The 26,806-nt window shown below is 37.0% G+C and overlaps 1 protein-coding gene across 2 annotated transcripts in view; it reads right to left on the minus strand.

Annotated features, from left to right (window-relative positions):
* Positions 1 to 26,806, minus strand: part of ccser1 (coiled-coil serine-rich protein 1) — a 111,493-nt gene that overhangs the window by 54,989 nt on the left and 29,698 nt on the right. For both annotated transcript variants that reach the window (XM_067413617.1, XM_067413619.1), the window contains exons 6-7: positions 12,704 to 12,845; positions 4,199 to 4,276 (exon numbers count right to left, since the gene is read on the minus strand). In XM_067413617.1, coding sequence (XP_067269718.1) covers positions 4,199 to 4,276; positions 12,704 to 12,845 — 220 coding nt within the window. The remainder of the gene's footprint in view (positions 1 to 4,198; positions 4,277 to 12,703; positions 12,846 to 26,806) is intronic.

Here is a 26,806-nt window from a genome sequence, read left to right on the forward strand (position 1 = left end):
TCTAGACTGTTGTGCATGAAACAGTCGCCTTCCCTCAAATTAAGGATAAATTCTTGGTTTTGTTTAGAAATTTATAAACCAACATCTGACAGTTTTGAGATGGTGTACACTTGCAAAAAAAAGAGAAAAGAGTTAGACTACTAAAGTCACTGCATTGAAACTTCTCCACTTCATTAAATAGTGTATTAAATACCAAATTTTGACTGTATTTTTGATCAATTGAATGCTAAACTGGCTAACCAAAAACATCAGTTTCTTTCAATAACAAAAATATCTATATGATTCCAAACTTCTGAAAGGCAGTCTGCAAATATACACTTCCATTCAAGCCCATTCAAAAAAATGTGAGTCTCATCTTCATCAAGAATGTATTTATTTCATCAAACATTTTGTAAAACCTAGCCTGACGTGGTCATACTCAATTCTAGTCAGAATGTGAGTCTGATACTGCTTCATTAGGCTGTGATTATGGGGCACGTTTCAACCGAACCAGGAAAGACATCAATTGGACAGACCTACAGCCAATCAGAGCAACGAAGCGACACCTTACATTAGTTGTCAAATGTCAACCAAGCTCAACTGCACTGTGTTGCCATGTCCGCGTTTTTTTTCCATGTCTGCGGGTTGAAGCGACTATAATGTGATATATAGATGCATGAATGCGAATTTTAGCAGGCAACCTTGCCAAAAGAACACATTTTACCCCCCAAACTGCATTTTTTCCCCGGAGAACCCCGAGAAGCTATTGTTTAGGGCTAGTGGTTGGCTTTTTTTTTTTTTACTTAGGAAACCCTGTCTGCACGCATGCAGGGATTAAGGATCTTTGCCGGTGTTGTAAAAAAAAAAAAAGAAAAGAACTTAAGGATACACAGTTATACTTATACTTTGGATTTGAACAAATATAATCCAAGCCCTTTTGATGACATGCATGGTTACGTTACTGTTTACCATCTGTCCGTCATCGTCTAAAGCCCGCCCTGGTGATTTCATTGGTCCGAACAATTTCGGTTCGGGCATAATCACTCCTCTGTGGATCGAGTCCAGACCGAACTGCCCGTCCTCAAATGTTCAAATGTTAAAGGGCTGAGTTCGGCTGGCATCCAGGCTATGTAAAACCAGTAATATTGAGAATTATCCCAATTTAAAACAACTGTTTAATTATTTTAAAATGGAATGAATTCATGTGATGGAAAAGCTGAATTTCCAGCATAATTCCGGCAGTCTTCAGGGTCACATGATCCTCATGAAATCGTTCTAATATGCTGATTTGATGCTTAAGAAACATTTCTTATTATTACCAATGCTAAAAATAGCTGTGCTGCTTAATATTTTTGAGGGAACCATGAACACATTTTTCAGGAATCTTTTATGAATAGAAAGTTTAAAAATAGAACATCATTTATTTAATTTTGATCAATTTAATGAATCTTTGCTGGATAACATTTCTTATTGACCCCAAACTTTTGAATTGCACATAAAATACTTAAGTATTTAAAAATAAATAAAAAAGGTCATGTACTCAGCAAAGTATGCAGCAAACAGGCAGAATGTAACATCCTCTAAATCCCTGTCTGTGGGGAATATTTAATTATATCTTAATTATAGAGGTTTAACAAGAGGCACTTTATCTGTGCAGTGCCATGGAGGACCTCTAGAGAGGCGTTTGGTCACAGTTGCGCACACACACAAACAGACGACAGAGAGCTGGGTCTCTACCCCGTTCTGTAAAGCTGCATTTGAGTGGCTCCTCCATCTGTCTGTCCTAGATTAAATACTTGAGGCAAGAAGGACCTAACAAATGAGAACGTCCTTCTATCACAGAGCCCTGATCAATAAAGGTAACCCTTAACATTGCTGCAAACGATACAGTCAAAAGTATCCTGGTAGGTCTGGGGCAAAAACAAAAAAAACTAAATAATTGAATACTTGCCCTCGTAAAAAAAAGATAATGTTATGAGATTAGTTTTTCTATCCTTCCAGACAGAGATGTTTTTAAAAGTGTCTAATTCAATTCTTTAGTTAAAGGGTTACTTCATTGATTTAGCAGTAAGCTTTGAATTTAAACTGGGTCATTAATGTAGTAGAAATGTGAAATTATTTTTGAATTTGGTTTTTTAGACTGAGAAAAGACAAATGTATTTTTGTCTCATGGGGATAAAAGAACACAACTCCCAGAATGCACTTGCTTCGCTGCCCTACGAGGCCACTCCCAAAGCCACTGCTACTGGATTACTGGATCAATATCCCACCGCGTTCATTTTCATAAAATCAGTTCAGTTAGAGAACAGACACTGCAATTAAAATCTCAAAGTGTGTGTTCAATATAATGTGAGTGAGCCGTCAAGCGAGTGTCACGGCACAAACGCTGCAGGAATCGGATTACATTCATCGTAATGAATGAGCTGAATGAGCTCTCGTGATGAAAGCTGAGTAAATCAAGTCTGCAGCATACATTCACAGCGCGTGTTCATTGTGACGCGTTTTCAGTTCATGCCTTTGGAAGCTTAACTTTCATAAGAATTAATTTGAGAAGTTGAAACACTCTTTGCTCCGTACAGCTCTGGTTACATGAATGCCTGCAGCAGCCCTAGTGCTGTGATTGCGATCCCACCCCCCATGCAGGGATTAAAAACATGCGGAAATAGCTCCCTCTACTGGCTGTAGATTTTAGCCTCTGGCCAAAACACTCCTCAGATGACGCAAAATGACGAAATTGACTGATGAAAATACAATTTCGCCATCACAGAAAACGGTAATATTACGGTTTGTATTGTATTTCTGATCAAATAAAAATAACCTTGGTGAGCATGCGAGACTTCTTTAAAAATATTTTTTTAAAGCATATATATATATATATATATATATTATGTCTGAGATATATATATATCTCAAACATTTGAATGGTAGTGTATTGCATGTTATGTTATTAAAACGCTGAAGAGAAAGAGAAAGGTAAATATTTTTTTGCTATATTGCCCACCCCTTCACCGGCAGTTTCATTACCAAGAATGGTATGATATTAGAGAAGCACAGAGCATTTCACTCATGTACTTTGAAGGGAGGCATAAAAAGGAGTAAATGTGATAGATGTCCTCAATTATTTCTGTCTAAGGAGGTTTGTGATGTTATAAACTTCAAACAGGACACCCTCAGAGTGGTGGGCACACCTAGACTCACTTAACAAGGAGTTATTAATGCGCAGCTGACAGGGACACCAGGACAGATGAGTTCGGTACCCCAGTCTGAGCTAATTTTACCAAGATGCAGAGCAAGAGGCTCCATTATTCCCTTAACCGACGCCATGCTCTCGCCGCAGGAGAACACGTTCCGCAGGCTCTAATTATTAAGAAGGTGGGGATAACAAATGTTTGGTGAGAGAAGTTTTCTGATAAAAGTAGGACGAAAAGTGACACGGTTCCGTCTCAGGTGTGTTCTAGGGCTTTATTTTTAAAATCGGGAATTTTTTCCTTTTTTTAAGGGAATGAATCAGGACAAGTCCCACCCCACTCCTGTCAGTTGAACACAATGTCAGAATGCATGGCGTCCTATTCTAAGCATCTCCCTCTCCCGCTGTGTGGCGCTAGGCTACGGATGAGCCGGAATGTCACGTGATTCGCAACCGTCGCTTCTGTTAGCACTCCATGTAGGTCAGTAAGGAGGACAGAGAAAGACGCAGACCTCATTTCCACGTCGCAGTATTTTGAGCCGTTTGGAAAGACTGAAAAAAAGTCCTGATGAAAAACAAAATCCTCTTCTACCAAGCAAAATCTCCTCATACAACATCATAAACCTCTCCCAATGACAGTCCTAGCCCATCTCCACAAGATCAGGACACGTAATCAAATAATCTCATCAAGATAGTGGGGAAATTTTATTGATGGTGGAGAAAAATGTAACTCAAATTGTATCAAAGAGAGAGGCCAGAATGAAAAGAGTAGAGTGTGTTTAGGAGAAGCTCAATGGAGTAGGAAAATTAACTACATAAAACAGAGAGACCTCGGTCTCAATACAATCATTTAGCACCGTCATTATGTTTTATCTATGGGCTTTGAAATCTTCAGGGAAGAAAAAAATTGAAAGTGAGCCTTTTAAATCAAAGTAGTGTGATCCACCAGTGACACCTCAGCAGCGAAGAATGCATTCATCCACATTATTAATAGAAAAGAAACAAGGTGCAACACTAAATGTAGACAATTACCTTAAAGAGGAGGGATTTCTCACTGCAAGGGCTTATGGGTAGAGAGTGAAGGCTGCTGGCAGGGCTGATCTCAGTGCTCTGAAAGGCAAACGATAATACATCTAATGAGACATGAAAAGAAAAAAATAACTATTAAAAACAAACTGTAAACTATATTCATCTCATCTCATCTCATCTCACCAAATCAGGTAACTACACTTGTAGTATTAAGTTTGTTTTTAAATTTCTGACCAAAAGCAGCCAAAGAATACAAGTGTATGCCTTCAAAATATCATTTGCGCTCATTAAATATTGCTTTACTAATTGCATGTACTCCCATAAACCCATTCATTAGCTTTTTTTAATATATTACTGTCAATTTTTAATTCATGTTTGTTCATGCTCATTCATAATATATCAAATAATGTTAATCTATACAACTTTAAATATTTGAATGTATATGTAGTCAAGATCATTAAATGACGAAAAGTGTTTTTTATTGTTAGGTCTTGATACCCAATACACACCACCTCACCCTCATATTAATATGTGAGAAAGAGAGCTGTCACTGTCAGAGACATGGAACACTTTAGTCTGAGTAAAGCCGCCAGCAGACAATATATTGAGCCAAAATAAGGATATCGGGTTAGAAGTGATGCACCTAAATTACAATTCTGGACTGAAACCAAAAATTCTGGATGCACACAGCCAAAAATCGACAACAGAAATTGTTATTTAATAATTACTGAAAAAAAACACTAATTAGACCGAAAAATTTAAATAATGTGCAAATTAATATTAAATATCAATACATTCTTTTTTTATTCAGTTACACGCAACAGAACCAGATTTAAAAGATTAATTTTTCGACCAATTACCCAAATAATGTATAGTACAACAAAGCTGTTATTATCAGAGCATGAGTAGAGCGTGGCGGGGAGTGGATCAGTGAATTAAAGAGTAGCGGAGTTTTACCAGTGTTGCTCAGCATGGCTATACTACACCATGTTACAGCACAGTAGGAGTGTAAACAGAAACAACTATACTTTTGCTTAAATTTAAGTGCATACCTACTGGTTAGATTAGAAAAAATAAAAAATAAAACGCGCACGCACAATAGAGTGGTGCAGGTATGAAATTACTTAAAACGCAGAAGCAAGTGAGCATTTTAGCACTTCCTAAAATGAAGTGCTAAAATGCTAACTTGCTTCCGCGTTTAAAATAAAATATTTTATTTTTAATTCAGTATCACTAAAATTACTGAATTTAATTCAATACAAAAAAGCTTATATTAAATAATTATTAAAACTATTACCTCGTCCCGAAGTCGATGTGTTTTTTTTTGGGCTGGGATTTTTATTAAATGGCTGAAATAAAATATGACAAAATACATCCGTATTACCCCACTTGTGATTTTCTAAAGCTGTTACATGACTTGAAAAAGGTGGCTATATGGGACTACAGAGGCTGCCGAGGAGATTAAGGTAACCTTAGTTCCCTTTTACAGCCTCATTAAGCTCATAATTGTGCTCTTTAAAACTCTAACTCAAACTTCTGGGAAAATGTTTTGAGAGAAAAGCTGAAAAAGTAGTCAATAGCTTAGTGATGGTGACGTTGAAATTGCGTGATCGCGGTTTAGTTCGTTTAAGGCCTACCTTTAGCTTTTTACTTGCGATTGCATTTGGGCTTCAAATTTAATAAAAGTTGCGTTTATCTGTGACAATTATCTTGATTGACAAAACGTGCAAGTGTCATAAACTGTTGTTGATCACAATGCTTGTTTTTTTTTTATTGATGCTTTTATAAAGGAAGCACTGATATGGAGATGCACATCACAGTCAACTGCTTATCCTTATATATATATATATATATATATATATATATATATATATATATATATATATATATATATATATATATATATATATATATATATATATATATATATGTATATATATATATATATATATATATATATATATATATATATATATATATATATATATAATAAATATACATATAAGCATAAGCAGTTGACTGTGATGTGCATCTCCATATCAGTGCTTCCTTTATAAAAGCATCAATAAAAAAAAAAGAAAAAAAAAAAGAACACCACACACCTACAACAACACCAACAAGTAACAGGCCGTAGCAATGCTTTTTTGACATGTAGCTAACTCCACTTGTAGTGTACAATGTCACAACCATTACAATGTCATTTTGGTGAATGTTTCACAGCAAACGTGAATGAATTTTAAGCAGCATTTTAGACCCCATAATTACTAAGGATTCAAGACCGATCCTGCATGTGCTGCTTTTGATTAATGTGTTTTCTATGCCTGCATTTTGAGTGCAAGGAGAGGACAAGAAAACTGTAATGAAAAGTGCAAACATATTGAGGTAATCAGGAAGGTATAAAAGCAAAAGCAAGACAAATGTTTCACTATCCCAGTGAATTCGAACAAAAACAGCTAAACGACAAAACAAGTAGAGCCAAAATGATTTTCTGAAAAATACAAAACTGTAATTTGAGAATTGAACCTGTTCAATATAAAAATCACTGCTCTGAATATGAAGTAATTATCAAAGTAGTTATATATGCACATGGCCTGAACTGTTTTTGCTGGTGGGAAATCCAATAGTTATGTAAATGAACCAGGCAGGGCGCAAAAAAAAAAAAAAACACAACACAACACAACCACAAAGAGCCAGCTTCATCCACAGAGGATGTATTGCCAGGTTCTGAATGCCAATAGGCAATACAGTACGTAATGTTCAAAGGTATAAGAGCTATTTGATTCAAGCCTTGGTAACATTAAAAGAAATGACTAAGAGGTTAGATTGTCTCGACTCAAGAGCTTTTCTGTATAGAGCAGACAATCTATGGTAATTTCACATTTACTATTTTACATTTGAGTGAAGCAAAACCTCTGAACGCTTTGAACTCACTCCTCTGTATTAGTCAGAAACAAGGGATCATCAAATGACCAAAAAACAGAAAGAACAGGCTACTTAAAATCTGTGACCAAGCAAATAAAAACCACATGCAAAAATGCATAAGTCGTTGTGATTCTTATTACACTGTAGTTTACAAAAGCTGAAGGAAGATGGGTAATTTACATGTTAATGAGAAGAGTCAGTAAAGAGGCCAAAGAACTTCCTCTTCAATATTCATGTTTCTCTGTTGTGCACGGTTCTCTGGACCTTCACTGAGGAAAGTGACGGTTATTGTGAGGGAATATAAAACAGAGTTCACGCAGCTACGAGTTGGATGAATGTGGAATGGAAATGCAGGTGTTTGGGTCAATAAATTAAGTTGGGTGAGCATTAATATTATTAACAGTAAGGATGACACCAACAGCTTTTTTCTTATAATTGTTACTCAAAGAACATTCAGTAAATTTGGTATATTAATACCACAACAGAACAAAAACACTTTATCCCTGTTCTAAAAGAGTTTTAAAGTTCTATACTATTTTGTCTAAATAAATGATAAATTAAAGGTACACTATATTTTTTTTTTCTAAAATGCATAAAGAACATTGTTTTGGTTGTGCTTTGTCTCTGTGTGATCTGTTCATAATAGATCAATGGTTCTCAATACTTTTATTTTCTTTCTTTCTTCTTTCTTTCTTTCTTTCTTTCTTTCTGTCTTTCTTTCTTATAAAGGCTACACATGCATACTGAACGAAAGAATGGTAATGTTCATTGTATTTATTTACAGAAGTATTCTTCTGTACTCTAACTTTGCTAATAATTGCTAAAAGAGTCTAAGTATGATGACGTTGCGCAAATCTGCAAATTAATGCTCTGAAGTGAAGTAAACAAGTGGTATAGAGTAGTGAACACTGCTAGGGACCCTAGCAGCACCTGAAAATTAAAAAATGTTACCTTCGGAGGATGTATTTCAAGGCAGGAAGGAATCAAGCCACATACAGATCCAATGTTAGCTTCAATTCCTGTCTCTTGAGATACCTTCATCTGATTGATTTTAAGGCAGATGTATCCTTTGCTGCCTTTGATATCCCTCAAGCCAGTGCATTCCATGACAGTTAAAAAAAAAAAATGAAAAGTCCGCAAATGCTACCTGCTAAGTCATTGCCTCATAAGGCAGCGAGGCAACAAGTCAGCTGCCTAAGCTTTCAGACACAGCCAATAGTAATGCAGTTCATGGTGCTCTCTCCAAACAAGCTGATGATCTAAAATTAAATTTACCCCAGGTGAATGGGGTTAAAAAATAAAATAAAATAAAAATTGATATTACCATACTTCCAGAGTTGATTGATTACATTAAGAATCAACTAATTAAATATGCCCTAATTTGCATACATTTCTAGAGCAAAAATCTGACCATTGGATAAAGTAAATTGGATATATATTTATATGGAAACTGTGGAAACTTTACACTGGCTCTCAAGCAACGTGGATTGTGTGCCTCTCCTCTCTTCCTCCAGACTCTGGGATCCTGATTCTGATTCCAAAGGAAATGCAAAAGTTACTTTCATCAGAGAACATAACTTTGGACCACTCAACAGCAGTCCAGTCCTTTTTGTCTTTAGCCCAGGCAAGGAGCTTCTGATGCTGTCTGTTGTTCAAAAGTGGCTTGACTCAAGGAATGCGGCAGCTGAAACCCATCTTGCATGTGTCTGTGTGTAGTGGTTCTTGTAGCACTGACTCTAGCTGCAGCCCACTTTTTGTGAATCCCCCCCACATTCTTATGCATCAATGGCCGTCTTTTGGACAAAAGTCAGCAGTCTTCCCCATGATTGTGTAGCCTACAGAACTAGACTGAGAGACCATTTAAAGGCCTTTGCATGTGTTTTGAGTTAATTAGTTGATTAGAGTGTGGCAACAGGTGTCTTCAATGTTGAACCTTTTCACAATATTCAAATTTTCTGAGATACTGAGTTTAGGATTTTCCTTAAGCCTAGTTCAGACTGCACGATTTTCAAACTCGTCACTGCTCTTTTCACACTGCATGACTATCTGGGGTATCATTCAGTCACTGCTGTGTTCACACTGCACGATGGTTTGACGACAAAGGCGTTCACACTGCATGACTGAACAAGAGGAAGAATCGCAGACAACACTCTCTCTCTCCGGTGCTTAAACTACGTTTCCCAAACACACGTGCGATGTGACAAGTAAGCAACGCGAGATCACATGTGCGTCAGACTGGAGTTCTCGCGCGCGACTTGGAATTGTTATTAAAAATAATAAACTGCACAAAGTTTGCTTCAAATTGTATGTACGCTGATTTGTGGAGAAAAAGAAAAAAGATTATGGCGGAAGAAATTGTTGGAGAGACAGAGGTAGCCAGGATTGTGTTCTGCAAAGACAGTTTGAGGTAAATAAACAATTTTGTAATGTGCTGCTGCTGCGGCTGGATGTGCAAATGTTTGGGCTTTGTTTTTGTTTGATAGAATTGTAAATATATCTATTAAAATACTGAAATTCTGCTCTATAACTCCTCCCTGAACCTCCTGTTGCCCTGTATCTCACTCTCTCATTGGCTGTCGGTGTTTTTTTCAGTCAGAACGCAGTTAACACAGCAGGAGTTTCAATCACCGACAGGTCCAGATATTTAGCATGCCAAATATCTCACCGGCATCTGCGACTCGTCGGCGATTCTCTCTGATCGCGTCTTTGATTATTCACACTGCGTGATTGTCACTCGCGTGCACGAGCACCGATTTGCCTGTGATCTCGGGCATTTGTCGGCGATTTCACAAAACCTGTCGGCGACTCCAAATCGGGCCAAAAATCGGGAAGTGTGAACTAGGTTTTAGCTGTCAGTTATAATCATCAAAATAAAAGAAATAAACATTTGAAATATATATGTCTGTGTGTAAGGAATTAATATAATATTAAAGTTTCACTTTTTGAATGGAATTACTCAAATAAATCAACTTTTTGATATTCTAATTATATGACCAGCACCTGTATTGGATGTTTTCTTTCTACTAGTCTAAACTACCAAAAAAGCCAAAAAGCCCAAAATCTCAAAATTGACAGATGCATCAAAAAAGTGTTTTGCCTGTTGTGTCTCATCATCTTAAATAAGAGAGACATACAAAATATACAGGGTGAGAACCACTGCAAAAGATAATGTTTTAATCTTCAATTAACTATATCAGAGAGCTAGATTTGGCAATGCATTTGTTCAATAAAACACCTCACCGAGTGTAACGACACAATTATTTATTCATTAAATTTAATGAATAATACAGCAAACTCACTCTCCTAACAAAGCTTTGTGAACCACCCCAAAACTGCATCTAACATCCCTAGTGCCGCTAACACTGTGCCTCTGGTTACAGGACACAGGGAGACTGATAAGGCTTATGACCATAGGGAATTTGCAGAGAGCTGTGACTCCCACTCAATTCTCTTTGAGAATTACAAAAAAAAATCATCTTAAACCAATATAGCCTATATATAACCACTTGAGAAATATATAAACATACATCCATCTCATGATTTGTCTTCGGTCTATGTATTAATTCAATCTCTGTTGGATTTATGTTTCAGAATTGCATACTATGGTTAGCTAAAATCATGCGTATGGCATCTTTGGTATGAACTCAAAATGCCATTCGCCATTTACTGATTTACATTACATTTTTTCTAACTCTGTGCCACATTATAATTATATGAATCTTGAAGGTTCTTATTTTAGCATCCAATCAAATTATATATATTTAAATACCCTTCTAGAAGACAAAGGATTGCAAAACGTTCCTTCCAAAAGCCAAGGTACGATTGGCTCACTGGTCCTTTGGAGGTAAGGCTCTCCTCAGTAGTTAAAAAGGCCCCCTCACAGATCTAGTTTTTCTTTCTTGCACCAACAACTGACACGCAGCATCTGCTGGCTCCTGGCAGGCCTACAAACGCATCATGCCATGTTCAGCATCCTAGACCATAACGAAGTCGAACTAACCATGCAAATTCATCATATCTTTTTTCTCTCAACATGGAAGGAATCGATTGCAACTACAACACCACTGGACCAAACTATCAAGACTCTCTCTTCGACAGAAAGTCCAGACGTTCTTTAACCACTCAAATGCTTAAAGGGTTAGTTCACCCAAAAATTATTTCATTAATTACTCACCCTCATGTCGTTGGACACCCGTAACACCTTTGTTCATCTTCGGAACACAAATTAAGATATTTTTGTTGAAAGCTGATGGCTGAGAAAGGCCTCCATTGGCATTCAGTACATTCCCACTGACAAGACCCATAAAGGCACTAAACACATCGATACAAAGTCGATCTCACTACAGTGGCTGTACAATAATTTTATGAAGCGATGAGAATAGTTTTTGTGCGCAAAAAATCTAAATAATGACTTTATCCGCCAAGTTATTGTCTTCTGTGTAGGTCTCGGACGTAAACTCATGCGATAGCAGCGCTCCTCTTCTCTTCTGGGTCATGTATTCAAACGGTGGAGCTGCATCATATTCTCACGCATACGTTGAGTTCACGTCAATAACTTGGTGGATAAAGTCATTATTTTTATTTTTGTGCACACAATAACTATTTTAGTCGCATTGTAAAACTATTGTACAGCCACTGTAGTGAGATGGACTTTGTAACAAAGTCTTAAGTGTCTTTTATGGGTGAGTGGGTCAGTGGAAATGTACTGAATGCCAATGGAGGCCTTTCTGAAGCCTTTCTCAGCCATCAGCTTTCAACAAAAATATCTTCATTTGTGTTCCAAAGATGAACGAAGTTGTTACGGGTGTCCAACGACATGAGGGTGAGTAATTAATGAAATAATTTTCATTTTGGGGTAAACTAACCCTTTTAAAAAAAACATTGGTTGATTGACTGATGTAGCTACATCAATTTAATCCCATTAACTGATTACAATATTCATAATTAATAATAATTATTAATAATAATAATAATAATAATAATAATAATAATAATAATAATAATAATAATAATAATAATAATAATAATAATGAGTTATGAATTATTATTAATATTTCCCCTTTGAGCCAACTCACTACATGAGCAATAAAAAAGCCATCTCCGTGTCACATTTACAAAATTGTACAATACATGTAGTTCCTGTGAAAACCATCCAGTCATCACCAGTACATTTCTATGAAAAACATATTAAATGTATAAAACTATAAAAAGTGCATTTAAGCATATTTGGATGGTTTAGTCACACACATACAAAAAATCCTATATATAAATATTATACTAGGCCTGTGCAGTGTAATGTACAGTACTTACTGTAATGTTTCACTGGCTGAACAAATCAACACTCTGGCATGCTTTCTACCTCTCGCAGCCTTGTTTTCATTGGTGTCAAATCAAATATGGTGTTAACTCTACTATAAGGTCTACTTACTTACTGAATGTGGCCCTTTGAGTGTGATATCCTGGTGTTAGCCCTGAACGATGAGGCATGAAACTGGCAGGGCACAGAGAGCTCTTCTACCTGTTCTAATGTACCCATGATGAAGGCCATAGCAGCTTCATATATCAACTGTCAGTGTGGAACATTACCTCCTGCAGGGTCCTGCGTAACCGCAGCAGAAGAGTCTTTACCGCTGTGCAGTCCTGCTGCATCAGCCTGAACGGCAACGCTTCCAGCCCAGCCAAAGGTTCGTCATCACGAGACAGACAGAGAGACATCGGCCGCTGCTCCCTGGAAGGGTCATAAGAAAACAATTTCTGTGAGCAAGAATCAATCTAAGTTTTAGGGGAAATTATACAAGAAAACTAGGGATGTGAGGGTGAGGAAATTTTCCCACCGGTTAATCGACGTGTGACAACACCGGTAATACCGGTATCACCAACAGGGCTTTTAAATCACTAATTCTATCTAACCGAAAGTAACATGCACACGGTCACTCGGGCATTAATAACGGAGCAAAGTGAATGGTTTCAATGAATTCCTATTAAAGTTAAGCTTCCATATGCATGAACTGAAATTGCTCCAGTGCGCACACACCGTGAATGACAGTTTGTCCATAAATGCTCCAAATGCTCTGTGTGGCCGTGCACATTTTAGTTTTGGTTTTGAATTAGTGCCAATTTGGGCGTGGGTTGCTTGAATTGTGGGTTCATTAGCCTATTATTCTTAATGAAAAACATAACAACAACACAGTACAATGACAAACTCACATAAATAGGCACTTTTACATTTCTTTTTGAAACCAAATCTTCCACGATTATCTCAGTCAGCTCTTCGCTCTCGTGATAAATGAAATCTGACTCCTGCTGCGGTTGCGCTGCGACACTCGTTCGGATCATGTTTTACCAAGCAGACACGTTCAGTTTTTATTTTAAGTACTGCCTGTTCTCTAAATTAACTAAATTATTTTATTACAATTTAAAAAAAAATATATATATTCAAGTGTGGAGTCTGAACACCGGTAACACCACCTATCCTAGCAAGCCTAAAGAAAACCCACAGAAAAATGGATTTCCAACATATATAGCAACAGAATGTGCATACAAATTAGCATTTAACACAATAATATCAATTTCAAACGTGATTTAAACTATAATCTAAATAACTTAATTTTTAGTCTATTGATTGCATCCAGATTTTGGGGGAAATTAACAGATCAATCATTTATGTAGAGAACAGGGTCAACAAACTTGACTAGAAGTGCTTTTTGAAAAAAGAAAAAAGAAAAAAAGGCAAAGGTTCAAATTGAAGAAAATTCCCCTTAAGGAATAATGGAGAAGATAGTCATACCCTCTTCATCAGGCTTTTTACTCAGTCCAAGTGGATACTAATCTATACATAAACTCAGACAATTAGACTGTTAAGAGGTTTAAAAACATTTTTCATCTTACTAAGACCTTGAATGAACAACATAAAATTCATATATGGGATCAATAAAAGTTGAATTGAATGAGGAATCATCCGAAAGATGGCATACACAATATCAAAGACTTGTCATCCAAGGGTAATGCAATATCTTTTTCGAGATGAAATCTTTTTGGCTCTTCATTTTTGAAAGAATAAAAGCCCACTGTTCATCAATACCGTATATCAAAGATATCATCAAAGGAAGCGCAGGGTATTAGGGCCGATAGAAATCTCTTATTGAGAGTTCTACACAAAACACACAGACCTCTTGTTAATTACGATACTTTGATTTTGCTCAACAAAATCGCACCCTGCAGCTCCTGTCTTTATACATTTCTGGGCTTAGGATTGAACTTCAGTCAAGTGCATCAGAAATAATGAAGTATTTATGCTTTTTTTTAAAGTACAGTGATAACAGAAGATCAAAAAGAACCACAGAATGTGCGATAGAATTAAGCATTGATTCCCTGAAACCTCTCCAACGGGAGAGTCGCAGAGTCCGTAAACACAGCGAGCCTTCCAAACAAACAACTGACACTTTTGCTGTCGTTTTTCCATTACCACTGTTTATTTCAGAGCCTTTGTGGTTAGTGTCCTTAGAGTAATAAATTGAAATTTCACTTTCTTCTTGCAGCTTCATGGCAGGTTACAAGCTTTCCATCTCACACTTGTCAATTAACACCATTGTCTGAAAAATGGAAATATGCTTTTGCCACAATTCATAGCATTGACTGGTAAAAACCTATCCTTGCTGAAGTACATATTCAATTGTTTCTGCTTGGTGAATTTACGAAATATTTCATAAATGGCTTGTGTTGCTAAACGCCTCAGAAAGCATAGTGTGAGGATCATGAATAAGTCAGGATCCCATCTGAGACATGGCATAGGAGAGGACGTGCTCATTCAACATACTCATTAAAATATTAGAGCCTGTATAACTCAGTGTCTGCACAGAAAGCCAGCAGCAAAAGCACACTTCATTCTTTGTATTTGCCTGTGAGAACTGACTATGCCACCTAACAGATTCCTCTAATATTGTCTTTTACTGTGACACGAGTCAATGGATGGATGTCAAAACACGGTCTGGTAAATCGATCACTGCAGAGCGCACATGAATTATAAAAGCACAAGTACGGAAACACTATGTTTATTACTTTAAAAAAAGGAAATAAGAGTGAGCGCTGCAGGAGTGATTGTATATTGTGCCTTAACAACTCTAGAATTCCTTTTGCTTGGACGCCTGAGGCATTCAACACCATTTTGAAATGTTTTCCAGAAAAAAGGACTGAATTTCACCACTTTCAAGCAATTTTCAGAGACATAAACAGAGAGACCTGGTGTTAAATGCTGCCTCTTATAAGCGGAACTGTCGGTGTTATTGTTCCATATGAAAGGGGATGTTATTTACTTGACAGAAGCTCTATGTATAAAATAATTATCTAGATTTAATCAATCATAATTTTAGATGTCAAGGCCTCTATCATTCAGTTTAACAGGCATTGTGTTTGGCATTTTGGCAAAATTACGAGTAATTTAACACCTTATGCCTGGCTCACACTACAAGAGTTTTAAAATCCTATCCGATTGTAAAATCTGGTTGCAGCACACACTTCAGGAAAATCTTTGCAGATTTTCTTCCCTCCAATTTTAAACATGCTAACAGTACACAATTTGAAAATCGAGGAGCATCACACACTACAAAATATTATTAAGATTATCGTGCCAGAGGAAGTGCGTCACGTGATCTACGCAGCAGATCGTAAACAGGAAAACAAAATGGATAGGCCTACTGTAGCATGAAAACTTAATGCATCAATAATGATCATTGTTGTGAGAAAAACCAAAAGCGTAAGAATAAACCAGTGTGGATTAGACAATAGTCTGGGAGACGGGCTTAACATGGATTGTCAGTTCTTCAGCGAGAAATGGAGGTCATTTTAATGACCTTATTTGATCCTGTCGCTCTGGCGCTCGTTGTGTATAGCTGTGTGTGTGTGTGCAACATATATTTCCCCTAGGGAAATTTCTGCTGTCAAATGAAAAGCAAGAAATGCTGAAATCTCTCTGAGAGCTACAGTAAACTATGGCAACTCAACTTGCGGTCGCCATTTTGAAATGTCCGTCTCGTCGTAGACTTGTTTCCTATTGGCTATTGTGACAGTAATGACGTTATTACAATCTTACATGTTTGATATGATCAGGGCGAGCCCGATTTGCGAGAGCGCAGATGGGGAGGTGCAAGATTTGATCTGTGAACGCCTCACATTACCAGATAATCTGCGCCGAACATCGGAACCGATCGAGTCCTGGAAAATATTTTTTCTCTGAGTCTCGGGAGGGGAAAATCGGGCATAAATCGGCCTAAAACTCCAGTAGTGTGAGCCAGGCATTACCTGTCACCCCCTAGCCTGACGTGGTCATACTCAATTCTAGTCAGAATATGAGTCTGATACTGCTCCATTAGGCTGTGATTATGGGGTGTTTCAACCAAACCAGGAAAGACCTCAATTGGATAGACCTAACCAATCAGAGCAACGAAGCAACGCCTTATGTTAGTTGTCAAATGTCAACAGATGCGACTTTTAGCAGGCAACCTTCCCAAAATAACACAGTTTACCCCCTCATTTTTTTCATTTTATATAAAGATATATTTTACAAAATATGTTTTACTATAAAATTGCTATAATAAAAGCCATATGTCTAACCAAGTTGTGTTCCAAATTTGAAGTTGATATCACAACAATAGGCAATAGCACATTCCATTAATTTGTTTATGCGTTATCCTGAAACAAATGAATACATTTCTGTCCAAATATCACTTCTATCACAAAACAGTCACCAAATATGATATGAAACACTGAGACTCTGACCTTTCCGATGATATGAATTGTCATTTTTTGATTATAAAGTAGTTAAAATAAATTTTGAAAAATACAAAATCTCTACTAGGGGAGGAGCCCACAAAAGGAATTTAGAGCACCGTTTTCATAGTAATGCAACATCCAATTTCAACACGGTTTTCACAGGATTCATTTTGAGTTTGTAAGCTTTTGAATGAAATTTAATGTGATATGAAAAAGCAGATAAAAACGGAAAGTCTTGTGACTGATTTGAAGCAGTTACAAATATGCTCAGACTCGACTCGACTGGTGTTAGCATTATGCTCAGGTAAAATTGCGATAGTCAAGTAAACAAAATTACATGGCACACACAAATGTAAATTAAAACAGTCCAATTGTAACCACATTGAACTGTTTGTTACATCTGTGTAGAACTGATTACAAGTGCAATATTGGTCAACTTTGGAGTTGGATTAAATTAATAATATATGTCACCATACTGCTGCTTTTACAGTATTTTTATTCTAAAAAAATGCAGACTTGATTATCATAAGACTACTTTTAAAAAATGTGACCAACCCCAAACTTTTAAAACCATAATGCAAATTAATAATCAACATTTCTCCAAATTCCCTTGGAGAGGTCAGTCCTCTCTGGCCTCGGCAACATAATTCATAACACTTCCAGGTGTGCTATTTTTATACATGCTTGTATGTTAATGTTAGTTCAAATTATGTTACAATAAAAATCTGACAACAGTGATATCATAAACATTGCTTCTTTTGACTTTTAGTCTGTAATTCCAATCCTACAGCCCTCCTATTGAGTGTCGCCACATATGTGAAAATATAATGCCAATTTGATCATACATTCATCGATTTACAAGCTATTTAAAAGGGCTAGTTCACCCAAAAATGAAATTTGTCATTAATTACTTACCCTCATGTCCTCATTCGACACCTGTAAGACCTTTGATCATCTTCGGAACACAAATGCAGATTTATTTGTTGAAATCCGGTGGCTCAGAAAGGCCTCCATTGACACCAATGTCATTTCCTCTCTCAAGACGCATAAAAGGCACTAAAGATACGAACGACTTATATAGTGATGGCCGATTTCAAAACACAGCTTTGTTAAGCTTCAGAGTGTTATTATCAGTGTATCGATTCAGGATTCGGAACACCAAAGTCACGTGATTTCAGCAGTTTGACACGATCAGAATCATGAATCCATACATGCTGATTAATAAAGCTCAGAGGCCTCAGGAAGCAGTGTTTTGAAATCGGCCATCAGTATATAAGTTGTTATTTAGGGGGTTTTTTTGTGCAAAAAAACAAACACTCGTCGCTTCATAAAATGATTGTAGAATCACTGTAGTGAGATGGGCTTTGTAACGGCGTCTTTAGTGCCTTTTATGGGTCTTAAGAGAGGAAATGACATTGTGTCCAATGGAGGCCTTTCTGAGCCATCGGATTTCAACAAAAATATCTTAATTTGTGTTCCGAAGATGAACGGAGGCCTTACGGATCAGGAACGGCATGAGGGTGAGTAATTAATGACAATTTTCATTTTTGGGTGAACTAACCCTTTAAGGCATGAAAACCTTTTTTTTCCACAGGAAAAAAAAAAGGGGGTGGTGGGTTAAATGTGTCGTTTTGGGGATCAAAGATGAGTTTTTAGGGATACAATTATTGACTTCAGGGAGATTTTAAAATTGCTGCTTGCATAGGTATAGCTCTCTGAGTTTTGGAATAAAGCCTAAAGATAATTTATAAAATCACACAGTCCATTTACATTTAGTAGAGGCAGTACTGTTATTAATCAAGTCTTGAGAAACACTTTGCCTGAGATATACCTTAAAGCTGCTGACCTCAGGGTGTTTTCATTATGCTCAACATTTACACTAAGAGTAACACCAACATATTACACTTTAGTCACCTACATCGTCCCACTACATAATATCCATTATCACCTAATTTCTGGCCATGATCCGATTATGACGCTAAAACACTGTCACCTAGTTTGTTCTTTTATGCATATGACCTCTGCTTAGCAGGTTGACATCCCCCCTGCGTGAGCTCTCATTTAGAAGCTGTATGTTATTTAAAGCTGTTGAGAGGCAGAGCACTAGAGTTCGGTACTGGCATCTGTCAGATGTAAAAGACTCCCTCAGGTGAGTCGATGTTCTGTATTAGACCTATTAGCACCGTTTTCTCATAGGCCATTAGCATCCTCATTAGCATTAGGCAAGACTGGCCCTTTGTTCTTTTAATCACATATTAACTTTGCACTAGAGGAGCAGAATCCCGCCCATGTTCACGATTGCTTACAAGTGTAGTAAATTTGATCTGTGCCTGGCTTTAGGAGCAGTGTTCAGATCAGAGAAATGCTCACTGTCCTTGCTAAACAGTTATAGTAATGAGATAGATTCAAAAACGGTTGCCTTTTTCTGCTGTGGAAACAAGGAAGATACAGAGAGGGATTACTGTAAAAATTTAGTCTACGAGACGTATTCATCTTTGATTGAAAGCATGAATGAGAGAAAAACAGAGTGAAAAGTGGTATTAAAGGAATTTGCATGATCTTCCCTGCCAGCCGAAGACAAATGTTCACACTAGTGGTGGGCGGTATGACCAAAATCTTATATCACGGTATGAGTAATTTTATATAATGGCAACAGTATCATTCACAATATAGTTATTTTTACTGGAATTTCAATTAGAGAGCTGCACGGGACGAATTTGTCCCACTCCCGCAAATATTACTGATACTTTCTCCCACCCTCAACATTCATGTTCTGTCCCGCTCCCGCCAGCAAAAGCCTGCATGAATAGATTTGTTCTGTAGGTTCATGAAATAGTTACAAGTAGCTTAACATAAAAGTACTCACATTTCATGGTTTGGCATGGCAGAATGCTCACAAGGTGCGCTCCCTTAATAATTCCTAAAAATCTGACATCTCAGTTCTCAATCTCATAAAATGATCCCATCACCGAAGTTGACAGCACAATGAATCTTTTCATAATGTCTACACTTTCGGTTATAGTCAGATGATTTGCCAAAAAGCAGAATTCAGCACTGAACAAAAACGCAGATGTTTTGAGTGGATTCTATCTTAAATGCATCTGATTGGCCATTGCGCTCAAGAAAATCAACACATATCTGTGATTGGCTACATTGTACAATGCAGCAAAAACAATGCAGCAAAAACATTTATTAGAGGTTTTAAATGTTTATATATTTTGTATTTTATTGTCCCGCAACCCACACACACACACACACACACACACACACACACACACACACACACACACACACACACACACACACGTACGTCTGGTTCGCTATCTTTGTGGGGACTTTCTATAGACGTAATGGTTTTTATAATGTACAAACTGTATATTCCATCCCCCTACACTGATCCTACCCCTAAACCTACCCATCACAGAAAACATATTGCATTTTTACTTTCTCAAAACAAAAATTTATCCTGTATGATTTATAAGCCTTTTGAAAATTGGGGACCGCTGGCTGGTTCCCACAATGTAGGTTATCTCAGGTTTTATTATCCTTATGGGGACATTTGGTCCCCACAATGTAATCTAAACAAGGACACACACACACACACACACACACACACACACACACACACACACACACGAGTACATTACAATCAGTTCCGTGGGAAAGCATGTCTCCAGTTTCAACCTTAAATTGCTTATAAGCTATCATTTAAAAGTTTGGGGTTGTAAATACAGTAAATACAATTTTGTGAAATAATACATGTTGTGAAAACCATGCTCTCAAAGGATTCTTTGATGAATAGAAAGTTCAAAAGAACAGCATTTATTTTAAATATTTATTTTGTACTGTCAATTTTTATCATCTGAAAGCATCCTTATAACGCGGAGTAAAACTATTAATTTCTTGAAGTACTCACTCACTGACCACAATATGGAAACAACTTTTTAATGATTCTTCTTAAACAAACAAAGCAAACAAGCAAGACATTTCGTTATTACAAGCAAGGCGATTTGACGAACACAACAGACTGCAACAAATTGCTCAAGTCCTATGAATGCAAGGATTTCTGGCAGCAGTGGTAAAAGTCAACAGTTTTCACACTGCCATCAACCATCTCCCTCAAATGCATTTTTGCCCTTTGACTCATTTTTATTGCAACGACTAGCTTCAGGACAGGATCAGCAACCTCAGCGATGACATCATCTCGGTTTGTTTGTTTGTTAGTTTGTTCATACTGAACTTTTCAACCCCAAACATCTGAAAAGCTTAAACGTGTTGATTCTGCTCATTACGTGACGTCCCTTGTGGCTTAATTGTGGTTTATTTATTTCTAGCAGGGAATTAAGCGATGATGTCAGATAGGATGCGGTTGCAGGCGGTTTGCTGACATTAAAGCAATGTTTCTGGTTGATCAAATATGTATGTGTTTGGAGGGGTCATTAGTCACAAGTCTTACACATACGGGGTTCATTTAAAATTGACAAATTCCACAGACATTTAAATGTTAAATCTTTGTTTCTCTTCTGAAAAATTTGAATAGCTTCAAGGGTTAAAGTTAAAGGGTTAGATCACCCAAAAATGAAAATTAGCCCATGATTCATTCACCTTCAAGCCATCCTAGGTATATATGAAAATCTTCTTTCAGACTAATAAAATTATAGAGTTATATTAAAAAAGTCCTGGCTAACCCAAGCTTTGTAATGGCAGTGAATTGTAGTCTTGTTTATGAAGACCATGAAAGTGCATCTTTCCATCAATATGGGGGAGTAGGGGGGAGTATGAGAAAAATATAGTTTGAGAAAAAAATACATTTTTAAGATTTTACAAACTGTAATATCTAACTCCCGCTAACTGTGGTCCGCGCGTTAATGAGAGACTGATGTTCCAGCGTATGATGTGGGACGCACATAGCATAAGTTCCGGTGACGAAAGCAGAGGTGGAGAGCATCGAGCAAAACAAAACACCGGTCATGAATTAGAAGTCTAAAACAAGGGCTTTTTTTTTTTAAATTTCGGAGGATTCCAAAATAATCCATGAGGAGAATTATTGCATGGCTTGTGGATGCACATCATTCGAGGAGGTGGTCGGCCTCACAAAGACAGGCTTCCTTGCTACGTGTGACAACAATGGATTCTGCCGCTGTGACTCAGCCAGATCCCCAGGAGACCTTCCCCAAGCTAGATCTCACACACACGCTGACTGCGGAGAAATCGACATGACGCCACAAACGAGAGTGAGATCAAAGGTTAGGAATAATCACACCCCCAACTTCACGCTTCAGAAAAAAAATTCCCACATCTGACTGGATTGCGGTAATTAGCTATGCTCGAAATCACAGTCTATCGCACCTTTTGTCGCACCTGAGTTTTCTTGAACGTCCCCCTCGCTCTTTCTTTGAATCACCTTGACAGACTTGGGTAAGGAGACAGGGGAAAGTAGCACAAGGCCAGACACTCTGCCTTCTGTTGTGGAGGACCACAGCTTGCGGAGAGCTGAGGATTCTGCCCCCTGCTGAAGCAAACCTGCTCCTGAAGGACAGAAGGAAGAGAGAGGGAGCGAGAGCCCAGCTGGACGCGATTTTTGAGTCTCAGTGTTTGTACGTTATCTCTCTGGGCTAAAGGTGCACTCAGTAGTTGTTTTTGTTGGAGGGTTTTTACATTTTGCAGGCTCTTCATCTCTGTGCTCTTTTATATTCATGCTTTTAACTATTGAATCACTCTATAAAATGTTAACACCATTGTTACCATTTATATTAATATATTAATATGTACAAATATGCACCTATATTAACCCTTGCTCGTCAATTTAAATTGTCCATTGCGTGTTTTTTAAATATTATATTTAATGCAGTGTGTAATATAGCTGTTTGTGAATGTAATCATTCTGCAAAATTGTACAATAAATAAAGTTGTCTCCAAAATAAAAGAATCGACTCTGAACCACCTATACGAGTCATTTGTATTTCGAATCCTTCTCAAATCTCTGTGTTCAACTCGGGATTTGCAAAACACCTGCTCTTGAAAGATGGGTCAGAACCCAGTTTATTTGGACCAGCCTCAGAATCACAACCAGTAACAATGAATAATTATTGATGTATATATTTTTACTGGGTCCTCAAAAAAACACACTTTTGTGTTTTATATTGTGTAAGTATCTGACTAACTGGCGTTATTACTGTCTTACTGATATACTTGTTCAAATCATCTGTCGGACACTATTACCTAAAGAGATTGTCTGTTGTTCTCACTACTTTAAGATTTGCTTTACAAAGGTTTATGTTCCATTAATAATCAGCTAACGTAACACGTATTGTTTTACACAAACTATTTTTATTAGTAAAGTAAACATTTTGAAGCCTTGCCAACAGAATGAAAGATTCTGTTAACGAAGACTGTATTATTTTATAGTTTAATGGCCCTGGGATTAAAAATTGCCATTTAATTGTGTCCTAAAAGTTGCTGAGTGTAGCTATTTTGTGTACCTACTGTAAAATGAAAGAAGTTAAAGAAAATGGGGGTGAAAAAGTAAAATTCTAATAAAACTACACACTTGTGCCAAAATGTATGCAGGTGGCATGAACACAGGCAGTATGATCAACAAAAACTCTGTTAGCAACGAATTAGATTTCTGTTTGACATACAAATAGAAATGAAGGCAGTACAGCTCTATAGCAAACATGATTGTTCAAGAGCGGCCACTAAGGGTCACCTTGTAGGTTAGACAAGACTTTCTAGGTCTTCCACGTATGAAACCTTTTTACGTATATGATACTTTAAATGTGCATCTCTAAAGAAAAGACAACCAAAATATGATTTAGAATTTTAGAGAAAGCATACAATAAAACTGAATAGGTCTTATGAACAATTAGATCTCCTTTTTTGTCAGACAACCTTGCTGATATTTAACTAAATCAGATTAAACTGCAATAAAGACTAGGTCATTTTGTTCCTTACAAAATGGAGGGGGAAAAATTGAGTATGATTTGGGTTTTCTTTAATTTAAACTGTGACACTGTGTAAAAGCTATATAAGAGAAAACTAATCATAAACCTCTACGGTCTTTGGCAGCACTGTTAAGATGAACTGAGCTCTTTCTTCAGCTCTTCCTATAGCTTCATTTTTCTGCCTCTCTTCACAGAGCAAAACACTTCCTTCTGCCTCTCTTCAGAGCTGTAAAATGGGCTAGTGCTGCGTCGCTGAGCGAGAAAAACATAACACGAGCTGCCGTGCATCAGTCTAGCTGACGGTTGATGCGTTTTCCACACCAACAGCCCAGATTTCGCCTTGGGATAATATATCTTGTCACTTAGTCAGGGTGTAGGATTATAGCCCATCAAACAGTGCATCCTCGACTCTAGCTGAGCTGACTCACAGCAGAAAACAGGCCTCCCAGCCACTGTCCATTAAAGACATCTATACTAGCTGACACCTCGCCACCATAATGACACTATACCGCAATCCAATGCATCTTTCAAGCCCTCTGAATGATAAATATATGACAAAAATCCAACTACTTTACTTCTGTTGAGTTTCATTATTTTCAACATTGGGTGAATTATTAGATGCTAAGAGCAAGAAGGGGGAAAAGAGGGATTTTTCACCCAAAAATATAAGTTATTTTACTCACCCTCGTGTTGTTCCAAAGCAGTATGCTGCCTTTTTATAGAATGCGTTATTTTTTTCCATACAACAAGAGTTCATGGTGATTATGGCTGGCAGAGCACTAAATAAAAGAAAAATCCATGACTGATGCACTATATTCTTCAAAAGCCATATCATAGCTTTGTGCAAGGAACAGATTGAAATTTAAGTCATTATTCACACGTCATGCATGTCATGCCCTAATATGAAATCCAAATGTACTAACGTTTCAAGTTTGGGATTTTTTCAAAATGTTTTTCAAAGAAGTCTCTGAATTTATCTGATCAAACATTCAGTTAAAAAAAAGTAATTTTGTGAAATATTACTACAACTTTAAATCGTTTTTTTAATGCCTTTTTTTTTATTTACGGTGATGGCAAAGTTGATTTTGTCACTGTGTTAATTCACAGTGGGTTTTTTTCAGGATTATTTGATGATACATTTAGAGAGAATTGTCTTTTGATCAATAAAATGCACCCTTGCTTAATAAAATATTAATTTCTTTCAAAAAAGTCTCACTTTTAAACTGTACTGTGTGTGAAATGTGAAATGAAAGGGTTGAGGGGAAGTTTTCCAATAAATACCCAACATTTGAGTCCATTTCTCTTACAAAAATAATAATACAGCTTCAGAACCCTGTCATAAAGTAATACAGACTACTTTTATCATTGTTTTGTGGGGGTTTGGTACTTTCTTTGAACACATTGAACTGTTTTTATGGGGGGGGGGGGGGGGTGTTCAAAAAGAGTTTCTATGAAATAGTCCTTTGGTTTCGACACAAAAGTAACAACATATGGGTTAAACATTTAAAGCGGCATGAGGGTAAGTTAATATACACTGAATATCATTTTTAGTATAATTTTAAATGTTAATACACTAGGTCAAGTCACAAATAATTACTACTGTAATTAGTTAGCACAGCATAAATAGCATTAGCCTGGCTGACGATGAAAAAGCATAAATCCGAGGTTGGACAATTATAGCACAAATTGTGAGATCTTTAACATGTGGACAGAACAGTCGTAGGGTGTCATAAATTCAGAAAATAAATACAGAACTTCCTCAGATGCAACATAAACCAAAATAAAACTGGCTTGCAGGGCTACTCAGTAAGAAATCTCATTCAAAACTGTGTCAAAGATATCAAGACAAGGTCATTCAATCACCACCTGCTGACAAGGCGAAAATACATTTTCTAGAAGCAGCATGCCTTTTATGAGGCATACAGTAGCTCAAACACACTATAAAATGTCATATAATAGTGTAGCTTTGGAAAAGTACTTCTCATAACATTTCAGCAATATAAGGTCATATTTGGCACTGCGGTGTTGCATTTCAAAATTAAATCTACTTATTTAGAATACAAATACAGCACTTATTACAAGTAGTTGGCATGTAGTGGTTTGGGTACATTCTGTAATAATTTCAAAATGAACCCCACTCTATTTTGGAGCATGCTCTAAAAACTGTACAAATAATTATAAGGTCAGGAAATGTATTCAATTTTCTAGGCTAATTTCCATGCTAATATAATTTGCTCTGTGTCCACATGGGATTCATCCAGTTTTGAAATGACTCTGCTGTCATTACGCACAAGGATGAAACTGCCAGTCAGAGTAGAATGAGAGTTTGAGAGAACGTTATCAAATCAAACAAACTGTCGGTGCAGTCAATGCCCTTGTCAATGGATCAGAGAAAGTTTGATAGTTTGGGGAACAAGATGCAGAGGAGGAAGTAGGACTCACATCCTCTGAGAACATAACTGTATAAATTAGTTTAATCTCACGTCAACATGATGATGATTTTATTTCTTGGCATGCTAGATAGCGATCTGTGTATTTTACTTGGTACACTGTGAATTCATTTAATCAAAATGCATCAAATCTGACTAAAGCTACGCTTCGGTTTAACATAGTAGAACAATTCCTCAAAACAGTAGTGAAGCTCTATAAAATAAGAATACTAGGAGTTGTGCAACAGACTTTCCATCACTATATCGCCCCTTACTACATTACGGTTATATAGATTCTGTTATTAAATGTTCACGCTTTCAGGCAAGATCTCAGGCTCTCTCTTCGTTGGATGAAATATCGGTTATTTAGAAACGTTTAACTGCATCTCCTTGCATATATCTGTAACATATCTCATAAATAGAAACACGATGACTGACTTTCTTGTCAAACATCATTTGTGTTCCACAGAGCAGGCAAGACATGAGAAGTTGGAGCGACACGAGGGTGAGAAAAGAATGGCAAAGCTCATATTTGGTTGAACTGGACT

Source organism: Pseudorasbora parva, chromosome 13, assembly GCF_024679245.1.
Source record: "Pseudorasbora parva isolate DD20220531a chromosome 13, ASM2467924v1, whole genome shotgun sequence".
NCBI lineage: Eukaryota > Metazoa > Chordata > Actinopteri > Cypriniformes > Gobionidae > Pseudorasbora > Pseudorasbora parva.